At 40.2% G+C, this 27,449-nt stretch overlaps 1 protein-coding gene across 3 annotated transcripts in view; it reads left to right on the top strand.

Annotated features, from left to right (window-relative positions):
• Nucleotides 1–27,449, top strand: part of Srgap2 (SLIT-ROBO Rho GTPase activating protein 2) — a 221,872-nt gene that overhangs the window by 163,561 nt on the left and 30,862 nt on the right. For 2 of the 3 annotated variants that reach the window (XM_055602563.1, XM_055602574.1), the window contains exons 8-14: nt 4,825–5,049; nt 8,066–8,167; nt 9,379–9,576; nt 19,127–19,211; nt 21,457–21,484; nt 23,175–23,199; nt 27,100–27,160. In XM_055602563.1, coding sequence (XP_055458538.1) covers nt 4,825–5,049; nt 8,066–8,167; nt 9,379–9,576; nt 19,127–19,211; nt 21,457–21,484; nt 23,175–23,199; nt 27,100–27,160 — 724 coding nt within the window. The remainder of the gene's footprint in view (nt 1–4,824; nt 5,050–8,065; nt 8,168–9,378; nt 9,577–19,126; nt 19,212–21,456; nt 21,485–23,174; nt 23,200–27,099; nt 27,161–27,449) is intronic. The other variant, XM_055602569.1, reaches the window with a different exon arrangement.

Raw genomic sequence — 27,449 nt, 5'->3', positions numbered from 1 at the left:
CAGCAGGCATTCAAAGCATGCCATCTTGCTGGCTCCAGAGTATAGTTTTTGTATCTGTTTTTTTTTTTTTTTATACAAAATTTTTTTCTTAGCCTATCTACACTGTTTGCATCTATCAGTAGTTTCTTCCTTTTTTTCATACTGTTCTATGCAGTTAAAAGTACCCACGCTGTTCTGTAGCAAAGAAACAAAGAGGGAGTAGGGAGTGTGGATATGTTGGCATTATGATCTCAACAGTAAGTATCCAGAAGTTGCTTTAAGACATGGAATGAGTGTAATTCCAGTCCATTGCTGTATATGTCATATTCCACCATTGTACCTCCTTTATAGGGGTTTGACTCAATCTATATTTAAGACATTAAGGATAAATAAAATTTATTTTTAACCAGGTGGTGGTGGTACACACCTTTAATCCCAGCACTTGGGAGGCAGAGGCAAGCAGATCTCTTGAGTCCGAGGCCAGCTTGGTCTACAGAATGAATTCCCGGACAGCCAAGGCTATACAGAGAAACCCTTCTCAAAAACAAACAAACAAAACCAAACAAACAAAGTTGTTTTTAATCAATGTCATTTATCTGATATAAGGACTAATCTCTGGTTGCTTTGTATGGTATAATAAAAGATTTAATGTAAACTCAGACTGTAAGAATCCACATGAGACATCATATACATACTAGGAAAAACTTGGCTCTTAGCCCAAAAAGACACTTTGATCTCACTTGGTAGTTTCTAAGAACTGTAGGCTTGTTGGAGTATAATTTCTTACCTTTATACCTATCTCTTGGCCTAGGAGCAGATGGGGAAATTAAGTACAGGACATTATCATTGTCACTGGGTAGCTGGAGTGCCAGGTACCTGGATAGAAAGTCTGTGATACAATATACACCCAAATTGGGCAGGAGAGAACCTGATTTCCCCACTGTAAGTTTTATTGAAAGCAGTTGTTTTTCTCTACTGTATGATAGTACTGTACTGAAGGGTGATAGGAAGCACTCATTTGTCATTTCCAGGTCTTCTCTAGATACTCTGAGGGAGAATACCAGCTGGTGAGGAGATAACGAACTGTGGATTTAATTTCACACATTGAAATGGTCTATTACTCAATTTTTTATAAGAATTTTATTTCTCCTGAGAGTTTTTATAGCATTTGTGTAATCCAGAAATGGCTAAAGGAACTCAGCATGCCATGGAATTCATAAAAATCAACATGGAAAGGATGCTTTGTTTCTGGTGTAAACAAAATTATGTGTTCCCTCTCTACCCATTGGGATTCTCATGGGAAATATTCAAATCTCATTTACTTAACCCTGCCAGATAGTGTTTCTTTGCTACTGGCCTAGTTTTGCCCTTACAAATATGAAGATGGTCAAGGCCCTGCCCACATCTCCTAGGTTAGCTGAAAGCATGGCAGAACCAGAGGACACATTATCAGTTTGACCCTAACTCATTGGCACAGAAGTTTCATAATGGTCATACAAATAGCAGCAATGCTTACACTTTGGAAAGTGCCTGCCATTCTTAGACTATATGAAATAGAACATGTGGGTCAGTTCTCAGCCCACTAGACAATATCCTGAGAGGTTGGAGTCTTTGCCATGGCATCCATCACTCAATTTTATTGAATGCCTTTTGTGAATAAGACCTACTAGGAAAAATTGTAAACAAGAATGAGAGTATCTCACTTTGAGATACCTGTGTTCTGGGTGGAGTGATATGAAATGGCAGGCCTCAGAATGACTGTGTGTATTGAGGGTCATATGAGGATGAATGCAGTTGGTGTGAAGTGGAACCAGGAATGCAGGGCTGTCTGGCTTCCCAGAGGCTGAGAATTTAATTTGGATCTTAACAATTGAGTCCAATTCCAGCAGGTGAAAATGAAGGGTAATATTGCAGGAAAAGAAATGCTAGGAGCTGCTGAGTAGAGGACAGTAGATTGGCAGATGCTGGTGATTGGTGTTAGTTTTGAATCTACACAGTGCCAGATATGTGTGAAATGTATTGTCCATTTGTCACATAACAAGCTACAAAGCTGGTATTTCCCACATTTTTAGCCCAAAGAGGTAAACTATATTTCTAGGCTAGAGGCCTAGAACACTAGGGGCCTTTTTCAACACTCTATCCTATGCAGAGAGTCTGTCACTAGAATTCAGCAAAAGAGAATAAAGGTACGCATATAGGGAGATGATGCTGAATAAGTAGCCTATGCACAAATTACAGTTTGGGTTTTTTATATGTTTGTTGCTTGCCCATTTAACTTTGGTCAAGTTATGTAACTTAGTTGAGCTTTCATCTTGTATGAAAAACTTCAGTGGTGATGATTATGAGGATTAAAATATAGAATGTACTGGCAGATAGTGAACATCATTAATGAACAGAAGCATTCTTTACATGTACAAAGTGAAGGTGAATTTTACCTTGATAGGGATAAGTATTTTATATTCTTCAAGGGCATGGTAAAAATCTCATTTTATAACAACACTGTTTTAACATAAGGTGTGGATTAGGATAGAGAGGAAAGTGAAGTTTCCAAAAATATATGAAGATTTCTTAAGGACACCCCCCCCCCCCCAATCCTCCAGCACACTCTGTTGGCAGTTTTTTGTTCACTACACGTTTAAGTATAGAGTTCATCTTAGGAACTATAGGACATCTTAGAGATAGGCAAGAAGGGTGGCAGGTTCAAAGGCAGCCTGATTAATTAGTTCAACAGCATCTCCTAGAGGATGAAGGGACCCTGCATGTGCAGCCTCCCAATCAGCTGCCTTTGTCTAGATCCCATTTGCTCTTCCTCTGACTGAATTTCATGTTTTCCCATCCTCTGGTTGTAGTTATGCTGTCGCTGCTGTTACTCTGCTGAAGTCGGGCACCTGCCAGAGTCTGTTGGCACTGAACCCAGAACTCAGCTCAATGTGTGCTCCATTACAAGCTTTGTGTCAGATGCCTGGAAGGAGGCGGCCTGTCACATGTTTTTTCTTCCCCAGTAGTGGCTGTTCCTGAAGTGATCATGATGATGAGGAAAGGCCGGGGAAATTAATTTGATGCTTATTTATGCAGTAAAATTACAGTCAGGCAGATGGCTTTACTCTATCCAGAAATTTTGCTCTGACATTTCCTCTCAGGCTCCGGACATCAAAGCTGTGTAAATAATAGAGGTGATAACTAATGGCCAAGGAATTTAGATCTCTAGGTCTTTATTGAAGGGGCAGAGGATATTGCCATAGTATTACAGAATGCCATTGCTGAAAAGAACGTTGGGAATTACATTTAATCCAGACATTTTTTTCAGACTTTTTCTGCAGAATTTATTCTTCAAACCAGACCATACAAAGCTTGAAAACCACTGTACGGGTCACATTTGTTCACTGGACTGTCAAGACCACAGGTCTAGAGATTGAATAGGAGTAGCTTTTTCCAGGGTTGCTTGATTCTGCCTCTACTCCTCTACTGTTATGTTCTTTTTTTTTCCTTTGTGTGTGTGTGTGTGCTAATATATGTGGGAGTACATGCACATGTATGCAGAGGCCAGGAGACAACTTCAAGTATCATTCCTTCTCAACACAGTCCATTGTGTTTGGTTTTGTTTGTTATTGTTTAATGTGTGTGCGTAAAATGAATATGTGCACATGAGTGCAAGTGTCCTGTGATTCTAGAATAGACTTGTGGCAGGCTGCTGGAAGCCAAACTCAGGTCTTTTGCAAGAGCAGTAAGCACTTTTAACCTCACAACCATCTCTTAAGCCCTGACCTTGTTTTTTGACACAGGATTCTGAAAGGTTCATCTTAGTTAGCTAACCATCAAGTTCCTTTCCCCACCTCTTCAGTGCTGGGATTACAGACACTTCATCCAGCTTTTACATAGGTTTGTGATCAAACATAATTCCTCTTACTTGAACCACAAGGACTTTACTAACTGAGCTATTCCTCTAGCCATGGTTTGTTTGTTTAAAGACAGAGCCTGGCTTTGAATTGATTATAAAGCTGAGGATGACCTTGAACTTCTGATCCTCCTGCTTTCCCCTCCTGAGTGCTTGAGATTAACAGGTCTGTATCACCACACTCAGTTTATCTAGTGCTGGGGATCAAACCTAAGTCTCCATGCATGCTAGACAAGACCCCTTTCTAGTTGACCTACATTCCCCGGCCCCTACAATTGCCTCTTTCAAAGCATTTTCTTTTCATTTTTGTTGTTGAAAATCAGAGACATGATGAGAATTTCCCCAGTAACATTTATATTTGGAACTTTTTAGTTTAACTTTCTTCAGCTCAGGCCTGTTCCAGAACACTGGAAGTTGATGTCAAGACTCAACTCAGCCTTCTGTTTGCTCCTTCTACCACCTACCTAGAATTGCATATATGTAAATTTACTGCTGATATAGCGCTTCAGATTTTTTGATTCTTGAATGCTGTATTGGCCTGGGAAGCTTGCTATGTAGGGACTTTGAACCACAGCAATCCTCAGGGAATTGTTACTGTTGAATTTTTTATGTTATGACATCCAGCAGACAAACCAAAAAATAGAACAGAATTCTTTAACTCTTGGCTATTCTCATTTTTATGGAATAGTATTTTATTAACTCTTATCATTGGGTTCTTAGGATTGTCTTCTGTCTAACCACCTCAGTGCCCTAAATGGTTATGCTTAACCACTGACCTAGGAGGCAAGAACTAAGAAATCTTACCCAGGTCTTGTAACCTCAGTTTCCTTCCTATTGCAGTTAGTCAGTCAGTCACCTTGATATGGTCAAATTTGCCCCAGAGACCACTTCCCTTTCTATCAGGCCTTGGGATATCTGTGGTATGGTTATGTGCCTTCTTCTTCCCACAGCAGTGTTGTGACCTAGGCTACCATGCTAGCCTGAACCGGGCCCTGCGCACTTTCCTGTCTGCTGAATTAAACCTGGAACAATCAAAACATGAGGGTCTGGATGCTATTGAAAATGCCGTAGAAAACCTGGATGCCACCAGTGACAAGCAGCGGCTCATGGAGATGTACAACAATGTTTTCTGTCCCCCTATGAAATTTGAATTCCAGCCCCACATGGGAGATATGGTAAGGCCCTTCCCTCTCTTGGACCTTTTCTCCAAAGGGACCTGAATTACTAGACTTATCTATAGTTTTTGGTTTTTTTGTTTTGTCTTGCATCCAAAAGAGAGGGGGCTTGCTCTCAGGTGAGCTGTGTTCTATTCCTTCAGGCCCTTCAGTATATCTCTTTGATTTTGACTAATGTACTTATTCCTGAGCGTAAGCTCAAGTTCCATCTAATTTAGCTGGCCAGAGCTGTAAAGTAGATGGTTCTCTCAGAGGGTAGCCCACCCTGTCCTAAGTATCTTTGTCCCAGAAACCTGACTGGTGTGGCCAGAGAATGAAGAGAAGCACAGATACATGTACAGAAAAGCTGGGGGTCAGGTAGGTTGTGCTAGCTCTGGTGGAGGATACCAACTACAAAACAAACCAGGACATACTCACTGATCAATTATAAACTACATACACTATCAACATTCACACTCAGACCAAGGGAAGGCTATGCGAGTTTCAAGTGTGACCAGCATGGGGAAGGCTTTGTCATTCCCACAGGTCTGAGGCGTTGGTCCTTGACATGGCCATGTCCATGTCAACAACACACATTTACTCAGGACTTCATCCACTTTTTACAGATTCACTCAAAGTTTCCTCAGCTGCCCACAGTAGTGAAATCAAAAAGAGCAGATAAGATGAGACCACAAATCAGGAATGTGTTCTTGCCAAGAGCAATCTTCCCTTGGGATTAGCTTCTAGACTCTTTAGAAAACCATGCTCTAGCCTGACAGCAGTAGTGTTCTGATCAGACAGTTTACTGTCATAGACAGGCCACATGGAGTAGTACCTCTGTGTCTTACATACAAAACTTGAAGGTGGTTCTCTCCTTTACTTCTTGGAGAAAACCAAACCCCTTACAGTTTGTTTCCATTGCTGTGACTGAGGAGATGTCAGCGTCTAAACAGATGGGAAACTAAAACTACATGTCAGTTAAAGTTGGAGGAGGAGCATTACCAGCTTCCAAGATGCCCCATTCTTCACCTGCTTTGACTTATGTTCAAATTTGTCTTCTAAGCCCCTTCTCCAACTGCCATTGAGATTCCTTCCCAAAAATAAGTGGAACTTGGGACTAGCTGAATGGACTGGTGGATTTTCTGGTGTTAACTGAGTTATCTTCTGAGCCAAACAGCATGTCTCCATAAAGGGAAATCCAGATGATGAGTATTCAGGCCCCCTCCTCGCCCTGTCAGAACCACATTTCCATACTCCAAAGCACAGCTGGAATGCATTACCTTGCATCCTGGCTGAAGATCATTGGCAAAGCATGCACCAGCAGCTATGCTGCTTCTTAAAGAAACAGGCTTAAAGATAATTTTTCCTCAAATTCTCTCATGCTAGGCCTGGGTGACTTTAAAAAATGATAGTTCATTCTTTTGCCCTTTATATGATACAGTTGATCAGTGGTTTGGCTAGAAAAAGGGGCAGAATTTCCCATGATTTCACATTCTGGCATAGAAATGAGATGTCAAGCAGTTCTTGGTCCCTGCTGCCAGTCTTTCTGCCTTACTGTGGATTGACTGTAGGCAGAAGAAAGGAGCTATCTGGAAGTCTTTAAAATAGGCCCAGAGTTCAGGTGACACTTTAATGAAAGCTTGAAATTGGCCACACTAGTGTTCTTGGGCCACAGCACATGAGCTGATGTCAGCTGTTCTCGGATGCACTAGGAATTGGTGCCTGTTTCTACTATTGGTGCACCCAGAGGTTTGAGGGGCACTGGATGCCTGACTGATGATATCAGGCAGCCAGAGACAGAAATTTCATTCTTGGCACTAACCCATCTGGCCACCAAGCTTTCTCTATTATGTCTACGTATCTAAAAGCCAGAGTGAAATCAGCTCCAAATCTTGAGCCAGCCTCTCAGCTTAAGAAGAGGTCAAATTAGTTGGAATCTTTAATACCAATAGAGAAAGGGGTCAATTTCCAGTCCCCTCCTTTTGAAAAGTGTTTTTTAGTAAGAGGATGGTTTGCAAGTATATGAAAATAATATACTAAAACTAATACATAAACTTTTAAAAATAACATTGAAAAAACTCTAAAAATAACATAAAACTCTTTGCTAAGGGTGAAGGATCCCAGTTCTATCCAGATGTCTCCAGATGTCTCTCTTATGATAAGAGCTAAAGGATGCTTGGTAAAGTGACAGGCACTGCCTCCACATGGGTCCTACCACCTCCCAGCTTTCTGCCTCTCATCAGTCTTCCAGGAGATTGGATCACATCATGCCGTAGCCTTATCTTTATCAAGAGACTCTAGGGCAGCTCATCCTTCACAGAGGATAAAGTTGGTTGGTAGTTAATTGGGGCTGGGAGTGTGTGTGGGGGGGGAATCCCAGGCCTCGTAAGATACAATGATAGCTATTTACAAGATGTGAAGTCCCATCATATCTCAGGCCCTCCAGGGCTTTCTAACATAGCCCGTGAACTTGTTCCCATATTCACATGAGCTGTTTCCCATTGACTCAAAACTCTCACAGAAGGCCCAGATTTATAAACATACTGGTTGCCAACAGCAATGAGTTAGCTTCCTGGCCCACTTCTCTCCTGCTTTTTAACTCTAGGGTATGAAGTGGGAAGAGGGACGTGCCAGAGAGGTGACCACTTGGACATTTGGCAGGAACTTCACTTTGCCAAAGTGTTGGGTTTCTGGAGCAGAGGCTGTCTGAGGCACTTTTGTCTAGCCTCCTCAGAATTCCATAGATCTGCAGACACTGCTAGATCTACCATTGCCAACCACCCACCTGCCTATGGGTTCCAAAGAGAGAAACATGGTCTTTCCAAACAAATTCCCCTCCCCATTCCTTTCATGTACTCTTTGTTCTGGAAGTTCACACATACAGTCTTTGGATTTTGTTTGCAAATAGAAACTGCAAACCTTCCAGTAGTTGGGATACCTAATACAGTATAAATCATTTCGTCAGCAGTAATGAGAACTCTGAAATCCTCAACAGATATGTGTCCTCTTCCTAACCTCATGTTGCTTTTTCTGACAGGCCTCTCAACTCTGTGCCCAGCAGCCGGTACAGAGTGAGCTGGTGCAGAGATGCCAACAACTGCAGTCTCGCTTATCCACTTTGAAGATTGAGAATGAAGAGGTAAGTTTCCTTCCCAGGAGGCTCGGAGCCACTATTTCCTTGTTGAACTACTTGCGGCTGTCCATCGGGGCTGGTGGAGTGAGCATGCAGAGAATGTCTGGGCTATTGCAAAGATTTCCTGGCCAAGTGGAGGCTTGTGCTTTCCCCGCTGCTACATCCTGCCCTTGAAATCAGGAAGTTGTTCTTGTACATTACCAAAGATTGTGCTCTATTTTAAGCTTTTACAAAATGCCCCTCCTCACTACACATTTAATCAAAGTAGTACTTGGCCACTATTTGAACAATACCAAATCTCGGAAATGACCAATTCATGACTGTCTTTTTCCAGCATTTTAAAAAAGATGCCTTTGACTTTGACACTTCAGACATCTCTATCCTCTTACAAGACTTTTTTTTTTTTTTTAAACATAGCATATTTTCTTCTAATAGCCAATTTAAAGGGGCAGTTTGATCAGTAATCCAGTTTTTGGCTGCACTGAGGTGGCTTTTTACCTTGTATCTTAATAAGTCGTAATTTTACTAGGCAGGACTAGGGTTGGGTCACTTAGTTTACAAATAGGAAAGTAAATTCAATGATTGGTTGACGGTCATGAAACAGTGCCAGGAACACTGAAGAACTAGACCAAGCACATATTTTAACTAGCTTTGGTATGGTGGGAATATTAGCTTGCAATTATTTTGTTCTCTTATCCTTTGCACTTCCATTATAATAAAGAAATAGTACTAAATCTTAAAAATAAACATTGGGGTTAGAGAGATGGTTAAGGGGTTAAAAGCACTGGCTTCTAATACATGCATGGTAGCTCTCAGACATCACTGACTTCAATTCTAGGAGCTCCCATACCTCTTTGGCCTCCACAGCCACCAAGCACTGCATGGGATATACACACATGCAGACAAAACATCCTTACACATAAAATAAGTATTTTTGGATAAGTGAACATTACATAAAAGAGGCAAGTCAGGTTCATAGCAGAAAAGGGGTAGTGGCGTTTAGGTATTTGCTGGAGCACCAGGCTGAAGCAGGGTTCTTGTGATGTTTATCACTCTCTGTTCAGTGAGATGTGGAACAGTAATCTCTGCTACCATCCTCCTTCTTTCCCTACTCCTCCCTTGGGACCATATTCCCTCTCAGTTCCTCCTAGTTGATCCTCTTACTTGCTATTTTATAGCCTGCCTCTCTTGGTTATTTTTGGCCATTATGGTTATAGGTGAAAAAGACAATGGAGGCAACCCTGCAGACCATTCAGGACATCGTGACAGTGGAGGATTTTGATGTGTCTGACTGCTTCCAATATAGCAATTCCATGGAGTCTGTCAAGTCAACAGTCTCAGAAACATTCATGAGCAAGCCCAGCATTGCTAAGAGGAGAGCTAACCAGCAAGAGACAGAGCAGTTTTATTTCACGGTAAGGATACTCATTGGCCTCACAGGAGCATTAGTGATACTGTGACACCAAAGGGAGCTTTGGAATTCAAGAGTTTTTGTCAACTGTCTGAAAAGCAAGCTTTAAATACACTAGATTTGAATCTGGCATACTTAGAAACCATCTCTACACTTAAAACAAAAACATCAAGAAGTTATATATGTCAGCTGGAGATCTCAAAGAAAGGGATGCTCCTAATGTTTTAGGGAAAACTTTAATCAGCTAGTAGGCTTTCATTTGAAAGCAGCCCTCTCAGTCACAGGAGATCATGACAAGGGACTTAGTTTCTTGGGGGGTTTTTTGTTTTTGTTTTTAGGGTTTTTTATTTTAAAATTCTTTTTTTTTATTTTTAATTATACTTTATTTACTTTGTATCCTACCTCTAGTTCCCTCCCTCCTCCCCTCCCAATCCCTTCCTTCATCCCCCTTCTCCACACACTCCCCTCCCCAAGTCCACTAGTAGGGGAGGGTTTCTTTTTCTTCCTTCTGATCCTAGTCTGTTAGGTCTCATCAGGAGTGGCTGCATTGTCTTACTCTGTGGCCTGGTAAGGCTGCTCCCCCCTCAGGGGGAGGTGATCAAAGAGCAGGCCAATCAGCTCATGTCAGAAGCAGTCCCTGTTCCCATTACTATGGAACCTACTTGGACACTGAACTGCCATGGGCTACATCTGTGCAGGGGTTCTAGGTTATCTCCATGCATGGTACTTGGTTGGAGTATGAGTCTCAGGAAAGACCCCTGTGCTCAGATTTTTTGGTTCTCCTTGTGTGGTTCCCGTCCTCTCCAGATCTTACTGTTTCCCACTTCTTTCATAAGATTCCCTGCATTCTGCCCAAAGTTTGGCCATAAGTCTCAACATCTGCTTTGATAGTCTGCAGGGCAGAGCCTTTCAGAGGCCCTCTGTGGGAGGCACCTAACTTGTTTCCTGTTTTCTTCTTCTTCTGGTGTCCATCCTCTTTGCCTTTCACAATGGGGATTGAGCATTTTAGCCAGAGTCCACCCTCTTGGTTAGTTTCTTTGGATGTTCAGGGTTTTAGTAGGTTTATCCTATGTTATATGTCTATATGAGTGAGTATATACCGTGTGTGTCTTTCTGCTTCTGGGACAGCTCACTCAGGATGATCCTTTCCAAGTCCCACCATTTACCTGCAAATTTCATGATTTCCTTATTTTTCATTGCTGAGTAATACTCCATTGTGTAGATGTACCACAATTTCTGCATCCATTCTTCAATTGAGGGGCATCTGGGCTGTTTCCAGCTTCTGGCTATTATAAATAAAGCTGCTACAAACATGGTTGAGCAAATGTCCTTATTGTGTACTTGAGCTTCTTTTGGATATATGCCTAGGAGTGGTATGGCTGGATCTTGAGGAAGCGCTATTCTTAGTTGTCTGAGAAAGCACCAGAAATTGATTTCCAGAGTGGTTGTACAAGTTTACATTCCCACCAGCAGTGGAGGAGGGTTCCTCTTTCCCTACAACCTCTCCAGCATGTGTTGTCACCTGAGTTTTTCATCTTGGCCATTCTGATGGGTGTAAGGTGAAATCTCAGGGTCGTTTTGATTTGTATTTTCGTGATGGCTAATGACGTTGAGCATTTCTTTAAGTGTTTCTCTGCCATATTCCTCTATCGAGAATTCTCTGTTTAGCTCTGTTCCCCATTTTTTAATTGGATTACTTGATTTGTTGCTTTTCAACTTCTTTAGTTCTTTATATATACTGGATATTAGCTCTTTGTCAGATAGAGGGTTGGTGAAGATTCTTTCCCAATCTGTAGGCAGTCATTTTGTTTTGAGAACGGTGTCCTTTGCTTTACAGAAGCTTTTCAGTTTCATGAGGTCCCATTTATTGATTGTTGATCTTAGAGCCTGTGCTGTTGGTGTTCTGTTCAGGAAGTTGTCTCCTGTACCAATGAGTTCTAGGGTATTCCCCACTTTTTCTTCTAACCGATTTAATGTGTCTGGTTTTATGTTGAGGTCTTTGATCCACTTGGACTTCAGTTTTGTGCAGGGTGATAGGTATGGATCTATTTACATTTTTCTACATGTAGACATCCAGTTAGACCAGCACCATTTGTTGAAGAAGCTATCTTTTTTCCATTGTATGGTTTTGGCATCTTTGTCAAAGATCAGGTGTCCATCATAAGTGTGTGGGTTTATTTCTGGGTCTTCTATTCGGTAGATTCTTGGTTTTTGAGAACTATATTCAGATAACCTTACCAATATGTCTTGTTTTAAAAAGTCTAAAGTCTCCCCTAAGTTATTTAAATACATTATTATGTAACTTTCATTATTAGGAAGTTATGTTTTCTAATTATTGGTAAAAGTTAAAGACATTTAAATGTGCAAGTTAGTGGATTTTTAGAGAATTCCAAAGCAGTGTATTTTACTCATCTTTCTCAGGTCTCCTTTTAGAGAGGGGTGTGTGTGTGTGTGTGTGTGTGTGTGTGTGTGTGTGTGTGTGTGTTTGTACAAATGTTAATAGGTTTTTTTTTAATCTACTAGCTGGTCTTTTATGCCGTTTTTAATAATTAAGTTATTTTGAACTTGCCAATTCCGTCTTATTGCCTGCACTAAAATTTATTTCTCTATCTTCTGATGACCAAGAAAAGAAAAACTAGCTTTACAGTTGTAAGATGAAACATGGCCATTGAAAATGCACACTGACCAAATGAAAAGACTTCACTTGTGTTCCAGTCATGAAGCACCCTCAGCATGGAGCAAATTAGATTTTTCTTCCAGCTGGGACAATTTGTTCAATTTTCTTTGAACATTGTCCTTTTTTCTTTAAGAGCTCTAACATGATTGATTGGTATTTTTGTAAATCTGCTTCAATTAGTTAAGCTCAAAATCTTTGATATTTTTGTTTTTTTTTTATCTCAAAGTAGACTTTTGAAAGAGTGTGATTTAAGAGTGTTGTTCTAAAACTACTTAAAATTTTTTGTTATATAAAGAAAAACGAGTGATTTTATTTTTAAAAATTATTTAGAGCTTACAACTGACAAAATGAAAAATGTAACACATTTTACTGTGAAATCATTTTAAAACATAGTTATTATATAAAACTTTGAAGCAAAAAGAAAAAAGATACACATAAGCATTTATTTAAAATTATATTTACAAAGAGACACCTTTTTATGTATACATATATATTACATTATGAATTTAAGTCATTTAATTATATTTTCTAATTGTTTGGGGGTTGGCTTTTTTCCTGGTGGAACTTTCATATGTGCTAGGCAAGAGCTGCAGCACTAAGCCCTGTCTGCAGTCTGTATTACATTTTCTAAGCAAATTTATAAAGAGGGTGAAAGGGTTCATCGCCTAGCTCATGGTACTCAGTAACTGCTACCCATTTTACCATCATCAGTATTAATCCATGCATCAGTCATTGTTAGGTTATTTACTGACCATTCTATCCTATATTTACTCTATGTCAGATTCTATGCTATGAATTAGGAATGCTTAGAGTATAAGAGAAAGAGGAGAATGAGGGCTTACAGGGAGACTTTGGTTTTGACTTCATGTGTTTCTAAACAAGAAAGGTATGGTTTTTAAATGTGTGGGTATACATGAGCAGCAACAAGGATAAATGGAGCTGGGGAAAACATTACACAAACTGAGTTTTGTGCTTGATTTTTAAAATGAGTAGGTCAAAAAGAACTGGGAAGGAGAATAAAATTCATTAAGGAGAGCAGACTATGTAAAAGTTTAATGACCTTCAGAAACCTAAATTACATGTTAGTTAATAGAACTTTTGACTCTAATGGGGGCTATCACTGCCCCTATTACCAAACTATATTATCTCTTAATGATAGGATATTTTTTTTGGCAGCTCTTTTTGAGCTGCAATGTCCTGATCTTATTGTATTTCACAAGATTCCATTTTTAAAATATATTTTATTAATAACTTGAGAATTCCATATATGCATACAATGTTTTGACCATTTTACCCCCTCTATTTCTCCAATTAAGAAATTTGGGGATTTAGGGGTTGGAGAGATGGCTTAGTCAGTAAACTACAAGCCACACAAGCATGAAGACCTAAGTTTGAGCCCCAGTAACCCCTGTGAAAACAAAACAAAACAAACAAACAAACAAAAAACTAGGAAACCTGCAATTTCAGAGCTAGGGAGAAGAAACAAGGGGATTCCTGGGTCTTGCGAGCCAGCCAGTCTAGTAAACTGGTGGGCTTCAGATTCAGTGAGAGTCCTTGCATGAAAAAATAAGGTAGAGAGCAACTGAGGAACACACTGCGACTAACACAGACCTCTAGCATATATACATACACATACAACAAAAAAGAAGAAAAGAAAACTTGGGCATATTAAGACAGTCTTTGTCAGAAGTATTTTCTGCTTTGAATGAATTGATACATACATATTCAGAAGTTGATATTCTTCCAAAACAAGAAGGCTGATGAGATGCTTCAGCACTTTCAAGAGCTCATATACTGCTCTTGCATAGGACCTGAGTTTTATTCCCAACACCCATGGCTGGATGCTCACGACTGCCTATAACTCTAGCTCTCAGGGATCCAATGCCCCTGGCCTTGGTGGACACCAGTACTTACATGCCCACCTGTTCCCCTGTTATCTCAGTATATTGGGGCTCTGTAACCTATTCCTGACTTTGGTGGCCATGGTACTCCTTGTCAAATTTTTGTGTACTTTTGCTTTGATTAACAGAAATGAGTTTTGGCTTATCTAGCAATAGATTTACAGGAATTCTTTGTTTTGTGATCGGATATGAAATATGTCAGATAATTTATCTCCTGATAGCAGGACATTTTTTATGGTGATAGTGAAATAGAGTTCAGGTCCCCATATTAAAACAGGGACTGCCTATGCTTGCCAAACCATGTTTAAAAAAAAAAAAAAAAAAAAAAAAAAAGGCAGTACATCTTGGAAGTTGCCAGCTCTTGGAAAGTTGTGATGAGATCCCTCATTGTGGTTTGACTCATAGCTAGTCTGTCTAGTGACTATATTGGGCTTTTGGGATAGTTTTCTGCCTGATTGCTACTGTCATCAGATTAATCTGCCCATGTGACATCAAATGGAAATGTGAAGCATGTCTTGCCAAGGTCAGTTGCTTGCAATAGTAGGTGGAAAATTATAAAATTTTAAACTTGAAGCAACTTTTAAATATCATCTGACCCAGCCTTCTCATTTGAAAGGTTTGAAGAAAAAAAAAGGAAAAACAAGCACAGTGGGATGGGTAGGTTTGAACAAGGCCTTCATCAACAGCTGAACCCTTTAGAACTCAGGTCACCTGCTATGCACAGGCTTTCCTGCTGAGGAGCTAAAGTGAAAGGCTCAGCACCTCTCTTCCATTATTACATTAAGGGAATTTTCTGACCTCCTTGTCTGTCACCTGTCTTCTGTAGTACATCATCTCTCAGTGTCTACTTCTTTTTCTTGTTATACCTTTTTTAAAGACTCAACTATACCAAAAGGAAACTAGGGAGAAAGTAGAGCCTTATGTTACCCCTGATACCTACTTTCTTCCCTTCTGCCATTCATTGAAACTAGCGTATCCTGTCCTTTCAGAGATTTCTATGCATAGGCAGCCTGTGATCTATCAGTAAGTGCCTCTTAATACAATAAATTACACTGGAAATTGTAACAAATGAGGCTGGGAATATAGCTCAGTAGTTAAGAGTGCCTGCCTAGCATGTGTGACACTGAGTTCCATCTTCAGCCCTGCAAGAGACATTTAAGAAATAAAATATGACAAACAGAAGAATTCCACTTTCACTGTCCTCTAGTTTACTGTTATCACTTGTTTTGGATATTATTTGTGTTAGTCCAAAAATATTTGTCTCATATCTCACACAAATCTTTCAGTGGCTGGACAGAACTCCATTGTATAGGTACATCATCTTTATTTAATCAGTTCTCTGCTGTGGGAAGGCCTTTTCTCTGCTTAGCCAAGAATTATCAAAGCCTTAGAAAGCTAGAGTTTCCCCTAAATATTTTTATGCAAAAATTGGAGTGTGGGATTCTTTTTAAAAAAATTTTTCAGATGTATTTTGGTTTTGTGAGTTTTTGTCTGCATGCAGTGCTTCCAAAGGCCAGAAGAGGGCATTGGAACTCCAAAACTGTACATCACTGTTTGTGAGCCACCAAGTGTTTGCTGAGAATTGCACCCAGATCCTCTGCAAGTGTAGTAAGTGCTCTTAACCGCTGAGCCATCTCTCTAGTCCCAAGTATGGAGTTCTAAAATAGTAGGTAGAATGAGGAAGGGAATGAAAATTGTGGCTGATAAAGTAGCAAAGTCAAACTATCTGAATTCTTAGGAGTAGACTTGGGGAAGACAGTAGAAGAGAAGACAGTCCATCAAGCAAGCCACTAGACTTAGAGCTATAATCTGATATGTAACAGCATGTATGTGTGTGTATGTGTGCGTGCGTACAATCTGATTTATATAATATTGATGTTATGCTGAATCACCAAAAAGCTACTTAATTCTTCCCATGGCTTTAACTGTCTCAGCTCTGTGTGTTCAGCAGCAACTGAACACTTCCACCTCAGCTACACTGATAAAGGCAGGATTATTTATCCCCAGCATGTCTGTCCTGACTTCTGGGTGAGATAAGAAAGTGATGAATAGCATGTCTGCAGATTCTGGGAGCCCTTTACCTTCCCACCTAGATACAAAACCCAAAGTTTCTTTTTACCCTAGTATTAGAGATGCAGAACATATTTGGAAACAGTTTGATCCTCTGTATTTAATGGAACCTGAAAGGTAATAGCATACTTCTTTTTCAGATTATTATTTGTTATAATGGTTCACCAAGTGTCAGTTGAAGTCACCTAGTGAGATGTGAATATGAACTTGGGATTGGAAGAAGAGTTGGGAATTGAGACTAGAAACATGAGTGTGAGAAAGGAATTTTTATTCATCCCCTTTCAGAATTTTGTCCGTATTCTAAGCATTCTGGTCTGTGTTAGGAGTTATAGCTTCTTGAATTTTCAACCACTTGAGACTCCTGGGATAACCTTCTAAGATAGGCCTTTCAGGGTTGTACTTTTAGCAATGGATACTTCCTAGAGGCTTTTCCACTCTGGATCCTAAGTATGATTCCAACCCCGCAATTAGGCATTGGATGGAGATTAGGATATTATCCAGGGAAGGCTGACAGCAAGTGAGCTGACAGCTGGAACAGATGGAAAGAGGAAGGTGACAAGAGAGCCTATTTTCATGCAGATGTTCTCATGCAGAGGCATAAAGGATCAGGGAACAGGCCTTAAATAAGACAGCAGAAATGATTTAACATAGGATTTGTCTCTGGCTTGTTTTCTTTAGAGTAGGGATACCCTTAGGGGCTGGGTTTGTAATTGCAAGGAGCAGCCTATACAGAGGAGAATGAGATTGCTCATTTATTCATTCTTCATATTTAATACATTTCTACTATCTTCCAGGAGTGGCACTAAGCATCATGGGTAGTCAGGATAATCAATGACATGGTCTCTGGATAGAAAAGACATCAGAGGGAAAACCCTCCTATGATAACACTGTATGAGAATGGTGCCATGGGAATTTACAAGTTGCCCATAGGACCATATGGGCAAGCACAAAAGGCCCAGGGGCCATCTCCCAGATAAGTAAGCTTTCCTTCTTTTTAAATGGGAATGAAGAGGGAAAGCTCTTAGTTAAAACTTCATACTATACCCCCCCCCAAAAAAAAAAGAGTAAGTGGAACTCAGAACTTTTCATTTTTTCTTTATTTATCTTTAACGAAATGGTAATAGTTATAAAAATAAAAGGCTTGGCATACATTTTTTTAGTGCACAGTAAAAGACTGAAGTATTATTATTAAAATGATTGTTCATTGGAGCAAAGTCAAGTCTTTCTAGTCACTCATGGATCATACTCTGGGAGACCCTCCCATTTGCTTCTAAGTTAAACTCCATCATATGAACCAATGCAGCAGGAGAGCCAAGGCAGACTCAGATCCTCAAGAATAGATAAGAGGAGAGTGGAAAACATCCTCACCTGGTATTACCACTTACTAGCTTGCATTGACACTCTCCCTCTCCTAGGATTGTCTTGTCATCTCGCTTCCTCATCTATGTATAGAGTTATATGAGAATCAGATGAGAGACTATGTGCTAAAGTAGTCTAAAGCCTCCTGGGTTTCTGTTAATGTAAAAAGAATGACTAATGTGAAAGTCTGTTCTGCTTCTCTTTGGCTCTGTATAGTAGGTGGAACATTTTATTATAATGCTTCAGGGCACACGCCATTCTGTCAAACTGCATGTTTGAATACTATTTGTGTGACAGGACACAAATGTAAATCTACTTAGCTCAGATAGAAAGCCCATGACAGACCATAATACGGATACCACCAAAGTCCAACTTGGTGAACTATTGAGTTTTATTGGGGTTACCTACAGGAGAATGGGTGAACAATTACTTAGAGGAGCAGAAATGGCTCAAAGATATCTTCATCACAAAAGCTCTCAAACAGTGGGCACCTGGGGTAGACTACATAGCCTGCAGGTAGCTCAATGGGCTAAAGAGTGTCCTTTCTAAATAGCTTAGTCTGAACCTCTTCCAGGCAGGTCAGCTGGTTTCTGCTTCTTTTCAAGCTGATTGGCTATCCTCTGCTTTATCTGAAGTAACTCAGTAGTCTATATTGTTTACTCTTGAAAAAGGAGGGCCTAGTGAATCTGGGTGGTTTCAGAAACTGCCTGGGCCTATTTTGAGTTTTTTACTTCTCTCTCATGAAGCTTCCCTAGGATTAGAATGTTTCAGTGGAGTTTGGGGAGAAATACTCACTACACAACAGATAGTAACTTCATCACTCCCTTTGAGTAATTTTATTAATCTCTTCAAATCCCACCACCTTCTTCTCATTACTCAAGTAAAGTGGGAGTAATGATAATAGTGATTTATACAGTTGTTTTAAAGATTTGGTGAATTATCCAGTCAGACATAGTCTCTCATAAACTGAAGTTGCAACATGGCAGTCATATCTCTCCTGCTATTACAGGGGTGGCGGCATACCACATCTCACTGGGAATCTGCGCATGCACACAGTAGGTGGCAGTCACTCCAGCCAAGCACCCAGAAACTCCCAGTTCTCAGGAAGCCTGTATTAGAATAGAGGATGAGACTTATTAAGGTCTGGCTTACACAAGGCCACTCTGTGGGCGAGGCCTACCATTGACACTACTGCTAGGGCAATGAAATGCACCCTGGGAGGAGGAGGATATCAGCCTAAGTGGCAGAGAGCAGTGCATGTCTTCCCAACAACAACACTGAGACTCAGGCAGGCTGTCATTCTTTCTGCTGTTCTCGTTCTTCACTGGGGCTGAAGGAAGCACAGGAGGGACTCTACTTAGAAAGCCGGGTTTTTTTATCCAGGCTAAGATTAAATTCATAGGAAAATCCTGATTTTCCTCGGCCAGAAATTGAGTCAGAAAGTCAGAAATCAAATGCCCTTTCAGAGGTTAATAGAACAGTTGAACATTTGTGTCTTGTGTTTCTTCAAGAATCTAAGTTCTCCTCTTTCTCCTCTTCCCTTACAGAAGATGAAGGAGTACTTAGAGGGAAGGAACCTTATCACCAAGTTACAAGCCAAACATGACCTCCTGCAGAAAACCCTGGGAGAAAGTGAGTGTGCACATGCTCTACTAGAGGTTGGTAGAGCAGAGAGGCAGCACTGTCTTCCTTAGCACATGCCTCTTGTCCTCAACCAACTAGCCCCAACTGGTTACATGAATGTGTTTCTTTTCCTAGCCTGTTCAGTGTGAAGCACTCCCCTAAATGGCTGCTTGCATAGTGGGAAAACAGCAATGTGTAATGAAATGCTAATGTTCATCATCTGTTTCTTTAAGTGGAGTGGAGTGTGCCTGCTTTCCACCCAAACTGTTCACCTTCCTGCTGCATTTGCAGTAAAGGGCCATGGGTTATCACCTTTCTAGACACTTGTTAAAACTCCCAGTCCTGGGGAAAGAGAAGGTCCTCGAATGGAAGGAGATGGATAGAGTTGTTGCTTCTTTAGCTTTCAAAGTAAACATTCATTTCTTTTTACCTAAGTGGCTGCCATCTCTCTAGTGTGGCTGAACTAAGACCAAAGTGCTGCATGTACTGTCTCATCCCTGGCAATAATCTTAAGCAAACACTAGAAAGTACTGAGGCAGAGAACTAGACAGACATTCTGGACTTTCTCTCCCCAGTCAACTGTCAACCAGAAGGCGAAGGTTGAAAAAGAAGCTTCCCTGAGGTTGCTTGGAACCCTGCCCAGGTCTCCTGCCTAGCTCTCAGCATCCTATGATTAATGGCATTCCCAGGTTGGGGATGCCCCTGAATGTTCTACCCCTCCTCTCTATCCCACTAATCTCTTCTCTTAAAGATGAAGCCACAGGGAACATACAGTCTCATCTGTGACAGATATGCCTGCACTCATACAGAAGTCTAACATTTTAAAATAAATTCTTGAGCACTCTTCAGACAAACTGTAAGGTAAAGCAAATTTTACAAGGCTCGTTGGCTTTTTAGCTCAAGAATTGGAATTCTATTTTTCAGACCAGACTCAACTACCGACACTTCTTTCCTTGTCCTTGTGCTGCCCTGGACAATTCCCCCAGATAATTTCTCTCTCTAGCATCTTTGATATTGTGATTTTTTTTAAAGATGTTTGCGTTAATGTGAAGAAAAAAAAAAAAAAAAAAAAAAAAAGAGCCTTTTAGTAACTTGATTTTTTTCCCACACAGACAGTTCAAGTCTAGGCATGAGAGCCAAGCATGTCTGTGTGTGTATGTGTGTATTTATACGTGTATGCACCAAATAATATTACTCTAGAGGAATAGATGTTGGCCATTGGGGCTGCAAATTGCCATAATTTGAAGATGACAAGTTTCAGAGATAGAGAAAAATAATAGCTATAAATCATCCTGTGTGCAAATCATCATGTCCTGCCTTCTGTAAGTATTTGTCACATAATGCAAGAGCCTCTTATTCTTGCCACAAAGGGATAATTGATGTGTATGAATATTCCAAAATGGAAATGGGACAGATGTTGAAAATAATGGCTCAGAATAGTATTTTTTGCAAATGAATGCCAAGCCTTTGGTAACAGGGCTGTTAAAGATTGGGGGATGGTGTTGCCGACAACTATCTTAACAATTAGTAACACTAAATGAAAGAAAAAACCCTGCCCTCTCCTAACCCTTACAGTTGCCTTTCCTGGGTCTTAAATAAGGAGTATGGGAGTTGATCTTGTCTTTCCAGGCTCAATGCCTGCCAGAGTTTGTCACTGATTTAACTAAGACAGATCAAGCTTCATTACCTATTGGCCCAAAAAAGGCAATATATTACATCATGGTTTATGCATTCATATATACATATTTTTATTTTAAAAATTTCTTACCAACTTTAAGGTTTTCCATTTCATTTTTCAAAGCTATCTATGGCCCATGAAAACCTTACCACCTGTCATTAAACTGAAAGCCATCATTTGTTCGCCATGTGGGTACTTGCTCATATAGTGACAAACTAGGACAAAGGAGTGTCCCCAAAATCTACCCTTCCCCTCCATTACACATATACTAAGCATGTACATAAGAAGCTGAATTTCATGTATGAGAAGGCTTATAATTTTTTTTTCTCTAGAGTAAGATTTGACTTGTTCTTACCATACATCCGTGCCTGTTTTCTCATTTGAGAAGCAGAATTGACAAGGTTCAGAGAACCTAGAGCAGCAAAGTTCCTGCCCAAAAGGAGGTTGGGGGCAATCCTTTTCTTTTCTGCTTCTGGTTCCCTAAGAAGATATGAAGGGCACAGTAATTCCTAGGGTGTACAGCTCTCCCCATTCCTTCTGCTTCAACAAATGTAGTTTGCCCTTTTCTTTCCACAGGTCAGCGGACAGATTGTAGTCTTGCCAGGTAAGTGGCCCTGGGAAGGGATAAGGAGAGGCCCATGGAAAATAGCAACCTGGGAAAGTGCCATAGAGTTGTATTGTAAAAAATGTTTGATGACTTTGCAAAGGAGTGGCCTGAGACAGGAATTACTTCCTTCTCTTTGCCTTACCAACTCCCTCTCCTTTCAAGTGGCTGTAGGGTTACTTCTATTTAGGGAAGTCTGAACAAAATAATATCATGGGAGTTATCAGTTGATAAAAATCTTCCCAAAAACTCCCTAAAGCCACTATATTGCAAAGAAAATAAATGTTGGACTCTGGATCTTGGTAACCTCTTAGCTATAGGACTTTAATATGTGGCCTTAGGGGAAGTCTCTGATGCAAAAAAGATTAGATGATAGCATTTGATCTGAGAAATTTTTTTTGTATGTGTGTGTACGTGGCCCTAATTAATGACTGTTGGTGGATAATGAAATATTACATTGCATTGGCTTGCCAAATAGCACTGGGAGAAATCTCTGCTGATATATAAGTATGCAATCCTCCGAGTCTTTCTCCACCTTCCCTCCCTCTCCACCTCAGCCAAATATTTTCCTTCACAGTCATGATGGTGTGATGAGCTGGCAGAGAACAAGGCATTCATTCAGCCAGCACCCTGAGATGCCTAAAAATGTGCTGATTTAAAAGGAGAACATGATTTAATGAACCAGACTGCATTATATTAACCTGGTAACTCATACAGTCATGAGGCCATTTAGTCATTATTTAGTGATAACTTAATTTGATTTTCATCATTTTGTCTTAGTGGATTGCAGCCAAGGTTTAATATACCATTCTTGAGGACTGGAGGGAACTAAGAAGATGAAATTCTGTAGAATCTATCTCCTGGTGGTGTAGTCTTAGCTTCATCAGAGGTACCACATCTCTGGAAAAGCTAAAAAGAGTTGGTTATCCCTTCATCCACCTATGACTTTGGGCTATTTATCTTCCCTCTCAGAATATCAGTCTCCTCTGGTTGAAGGAAAGGGCATTATGTTAGCTCTGAGAAGTACTAAGATTTCAGCAAGGTGCCTTAAGGCAGGCTGGCAGCAGAGTCAGTGAGGTCCAGCATTAGAATGGTGTATTCCCAAAGCAGGGCAGTGCTGCTCTCCTTGTTGAGTAGTGTGCTTCTGTATCTGAAACCTTTGAGGAAAAGCTTCAACAGCTGACATAGCTTGAATAACACTGACAGAGGGGCCCTGAGGTTCCTTTGATGTCCTGCCATCTAAATAAAAAACAAAAATTAATTAATTGGTTTTTTTTTTCTTTTCCCTGAGAGTCTCAAGAGAAAATATACACTCTTTGGTGTCTATTATTGTTTCCTTTCATAGAAAGATCTTAAAATTTTCTAACATTACTCTGTTTTACTACAGATTAAACCATTTGGGTCCTATTAACTTTTGAAAAGTGGTAGGCATTAAAACCAGGGACCTCTGTGCCTTTATGACAGGATACAGTTTATTAAGCTTTTGTTGGGAAATAACTTTGCACGTCTCTTAGCTGTTTCTGGCACTGAACTTAATGTGATATGTTTCATTACCTGCTGTTATAGTTGTTTTACATGATTTAAAGCTTTAGTTCTGAATTTAAGAGTGATTTCTCATTCTGTCCCAATTTTCTCTTTTTTCCTTCCTGTTGCTGGGCTGATCCTTTCTGATTGGGTGGGGCAACCACAGGCGAAGCTCTACTGTGAGGAAACAGGTAAGAGCCCAACAGAGCCAAACTGTCCAGCCTGGCTCATTTAAATCTGGTACCTCTCATAACCATTACTGAATTTCATGGCATACCTCTGACCTCATTCTTGTGCTTGGTTGTATCTTTAGTTATGGTATGGTTAAGATTGTGGCAACCACTGATTCCAAGTATTTTGGAATTATCATAGGTTTTATAAGTCATTCTTCCCCTGTTAGTTATTTAACTCTCTGGCATGTTAGGTTTGGTTTAAATTTAGACAAATTGTTCCATAACAGCTCATGATATCCTTCTCTAGCAGACCATAAGGTGGCCCCACACTTCCTTACATCTATCCTAATACACCAGCAGCTCAAGGTAGCTGATTGTCAATATAAAAATTCTTGCTTAAGTTTGTAGGTTTTGCTTGCTTCTGCAAACATTGTCATCTTAGATGTATTCCTGAAATACCCTAATAATGTAGCTATGAAATTGTTTGGGGAACAATATAAAAGAAGTGCTCAGCTTGACAGCTTTGCACATAACTCTCATTATTGTATTAAAATCCACTACTGAGCAACCAGTTCTCACTCATGTTAGGAGGAATCTTAGCAGTGGTCTTGAGTAGCCCACATCAGGAGAAATCTTAATACAACCCCTACTAACTTTAAAAGAAAATAAATTAAGTGAAGTGTATTTTTGCAGTAGCAAAATTCCATTCACTAGTCATAGTCTATGGTGAGTACTGAAGTGACTGCATGTTCCCTTTGCTCCTCACACCAGTTCTACAGGAGGGAAAGTTAGCAAAAACAGGGTGGGAGGCAGGGCTCAGAAATATCATTCTGTCCACCCAGGAAAAAGCTGGTCCAGTCCTTTAAAAAGTCATTTGCAGGGCTGGAAAGATGGCTCCGCAGTTAGGAGCACTTGTGGCTTTCCAAAGGACTTAAATTTAGTTCCAGCACCCATGTCACACCACTTACAGCTGCCTGTAACTCTAGCTCCAGGAGCTCCAACAGCATCTTCTGACCTGTTGGGTACCTGCATATATGTGACATAAACACACATATAAATAAAAATGTAAATAAAAATTGACACTTTTTTAAAGTGTCAATTGTGGTACTATACAGAGGCCCTAGACTCAGGACAGTAATCAGGTGCAGAAGGTACAGGGTTTCTATACTGTTCCCAGCCCCAGCACTCTCTTCATGGATCTAACTATGCCAGCTTGGTGGGCAGTCCAGCTATAGAACTTACTTGGCCCAGGCTTTGTTGTCTCCTCCATTCCTCCATACTTTGAAGAGTTATTTATTTCATGTGTATGAGTGGTTTGTGTGCATGTATGTGTATACATCTTATGCATGCCTGGTACCTGAGTGGAAGTCATAAGCGTGTCAGATCCCCTGGAACTGGAGTCACAGATGGTTATGAGTCACTGTGTGGGTGCTAGGATCCAGACCTGGGTCTTCTGCTAGAGCAGCAAGTATTTAACAGCTCAGCTATCTCGCTAGCCTCTCTCTTCCTCTTGACTATGGTTGTCATTTTAATGAAAAAAAAATCAATCTTTTCTTCTTTCTCTTGTTCTTTCTTTTTCTATCTCTTTCTCTCTATATCTCCTTCTCTCTTTATCTCTTTCTTTTTTCTTTCTTTCTTGTACAGCATTTTACTCACTATACAGCCCTGTCTGGCTTTAAACTTGTGATGCTGCTACCTCTGCCTCACAAATTCTGGGACTATGGACATGTGCCATCAGGCCTGGCTATACATTTTTTTTTAATGATAAAAATTTTACTGTAACTCCCTGTCATCTTATTTCTATACTTCTTTCTTCTCCTTTCTCCCAGAATTTCTCTTAAAACTTGAGAGGAGTGGAATGCCTCTCAGATAATTTATTGCATTTAAAATTAATGGGCATATATCTTACAGACTAAGCAACCACTTTTTCTTTATTACCAAGAATAGGCTTGAACTTGAATTTTTTTCTTTTCATTTCTTATTTAACTCTAGACCTCCTCCTTAGACCTAGAGCATGTGTATGGGAGCTTTGCAGCTTCTGCTTAAGCTCTAGGTAGTAACTGTCTCTGGCTAGGGTCACCATCAGTGGGGAGTGGTACCCATTGGGTTTACATTGAATACTGCTGCACTAAAGCAGTTGCAGGCAAGGTGTGTTCCCCTGATACCAGCTTTGCCTCAGAGTCCAGGATTTACCACATGTCTCATCTGATAAGGCCCTTTATTTGGCTGTGCTTCTAGTTTCTCTCTAGCTAGAATTTTTTCTTAGATGGTCAGAATACAAAGACCTTGTTTGTATAAATGACCAGGAAATCACTGTTTGTTTCTTGAAAAATCAGTTAAATAAGAGAGATAATCTGGAAATTTGTTCTCATGTAGAGACTAAATTCAAACCAGTCCAGATATTTCCTAAAAAGGAGGAGACTCCTCATCTGTTACTTACAGGCATCCTTGCTCCACTTAAGCCTTTCGTTTTCTCTCTCCTACCCGTGACTTCTATCACTTCTTTCCTGGCTTTGCCTCCTCTAATGCTTGAAATTCAAGTGTTTTCCTTAGGTGTGATTTACTCTGTGCTTCCTGTCCCCCTTCTCTCTCTCTCTCTCTCTCTCTCTCTCTCTCACCTTTATTGTGCCAGCTAAACCATTTTTAAAACCTTCTGCTTCCATTTCTACCACCATATCCATAGCCACCACCATAGGGACTGCCGTACTTTCTCCACAAACACTGTTACCCTTCATGGCTTCATAATTTGATCACTGTTATCTGCTATAATTTTCAAAATCATTATAGTTCCTCCCACAAAATTCCATCCTTCATTGTAAAACACACCCTCCTTCTCCACCAGCACATCTATCACCTTGGTTTACATATCCTGGTTTATCACCAACATTGTGCCTTACTACTTACTATAACCAGAACTACCACCATAGTTGCCACCATCATCTCCAAATTCATTATATTGATTACCACCACATCCACCTACTACTATAACCAAGACCACTATCATAGCTTCCTCTATTACCATAACCAGGACTACCACTGTAGCCTCCTCTTCTCCTGTAACCAGAATCACCACCATAGCCTCCTCTATTACTATACCAGGACCACCACCATAGCCTCCTCTTCCACCAAAAACTTTACCATGACCAAAATTAGCTCTCCTACCTCTAGAGTTTCCTCCTTGACCCATAAAGTTGCCAGATTCACCTCCATAACCTCTCTGTGATCCAGCAGACTGCATCTCTTGTTTAAAAAAAAGGCCTAATTTACTTCACATTTACGACCATTAGTTGTGTGGTATTTCTGAAGAGTTTTACCAACTGTACCATGACCATCAAGTTACAAAAGCAAACCCTCTTTTTTCCACTCTTGTTTATCCTCTATATAACTTCTGAGGTTTCAATCTTGCCATACTTTTCAAAGTAGTCTCCCGATTTATATTCTTCTATATCTTCTTTAATACCATCAACAGATATTTTCTTCACTGTTATTGGGCACCAGGCTTGACAGAATCTTTTCTAGAAACAACTCTTTCTGGTTCTGCCACACTCTGTCAACCTTGTGTGGTCAAGCACATATTGCTGCATCTACTTCTTCAACGTAAGAGTAAGTTCACAAAAATAAAGCCCCAGAAATGTTTTGTTTGGGGCATCTTTTATTACTATAGAGTCTGTAAGTATTCCTCATTTCTCAGAATGTTCTCTTAAACTGTCATTTGTATTTTCAAAGCTCAGACCACCAATAAACAGCTTCAGCTACTCTGGTCCCTTCAGATCATAGCATTCCTCCTCCTTTACCCCATCGGCATCAATGAAGAGTCAGGCTGGGGGTGATCAGGCAGCAGTTTTATCTCCTTTTTGAGACCAGACTCACTTCTTCTACCTTTGGTTTTGATTTCTATATTTGTTTTTTGTTTTTCAGGATTCCAGCCAGGCAATTCCTCTGGTGGTAGAAAGCTGCATCCGGTTTATTAGCAGACATGGTAAGCAGGAATACAGCTTTGCTCATATTTGTACAAAAGCTAGAACTTCAAAAAATCTTGTGTAGAACAAGAGTAGAGGTAGTTGGAGCTAGAGAGATGGTTCAGTGGTTAAGAGCACTTGCTGCACAACCATAAGGACCTTAGTTCAGATTATAAAACTTAAATAACAAGGAGAGCAGGATCTTATGCACATCTGTAACTCCAGTGCTGTGTAGGGCAAAGACTCTAGGGTTTGCTGGCTGCTGCCCCAACCCTAAAAAAAATCCTGTAAGACCCAGGTTCAGGGGAT

This window comes from Psammomys obesus, unplaced genomic scaffold (genome assembly GCF_907164565.1).
Source record: "Psammomys obesus unplaced genomic scaffold, mPsaObe1.curated_primary_1811, whole genome shotgun sequence".
NCBI classification, from domain to species: domain Eukaryota; kingdom Metazoa; phylum Chordata; class Mammalia; order Rodentia; family Muridae; genus Psammomys; species Psammomys obesus.
The sequence above is the reverse complement of the archived record's forward strand: the minus strand, read 5'-3'. Positions and strand labels throughout refer to the sequence as shown.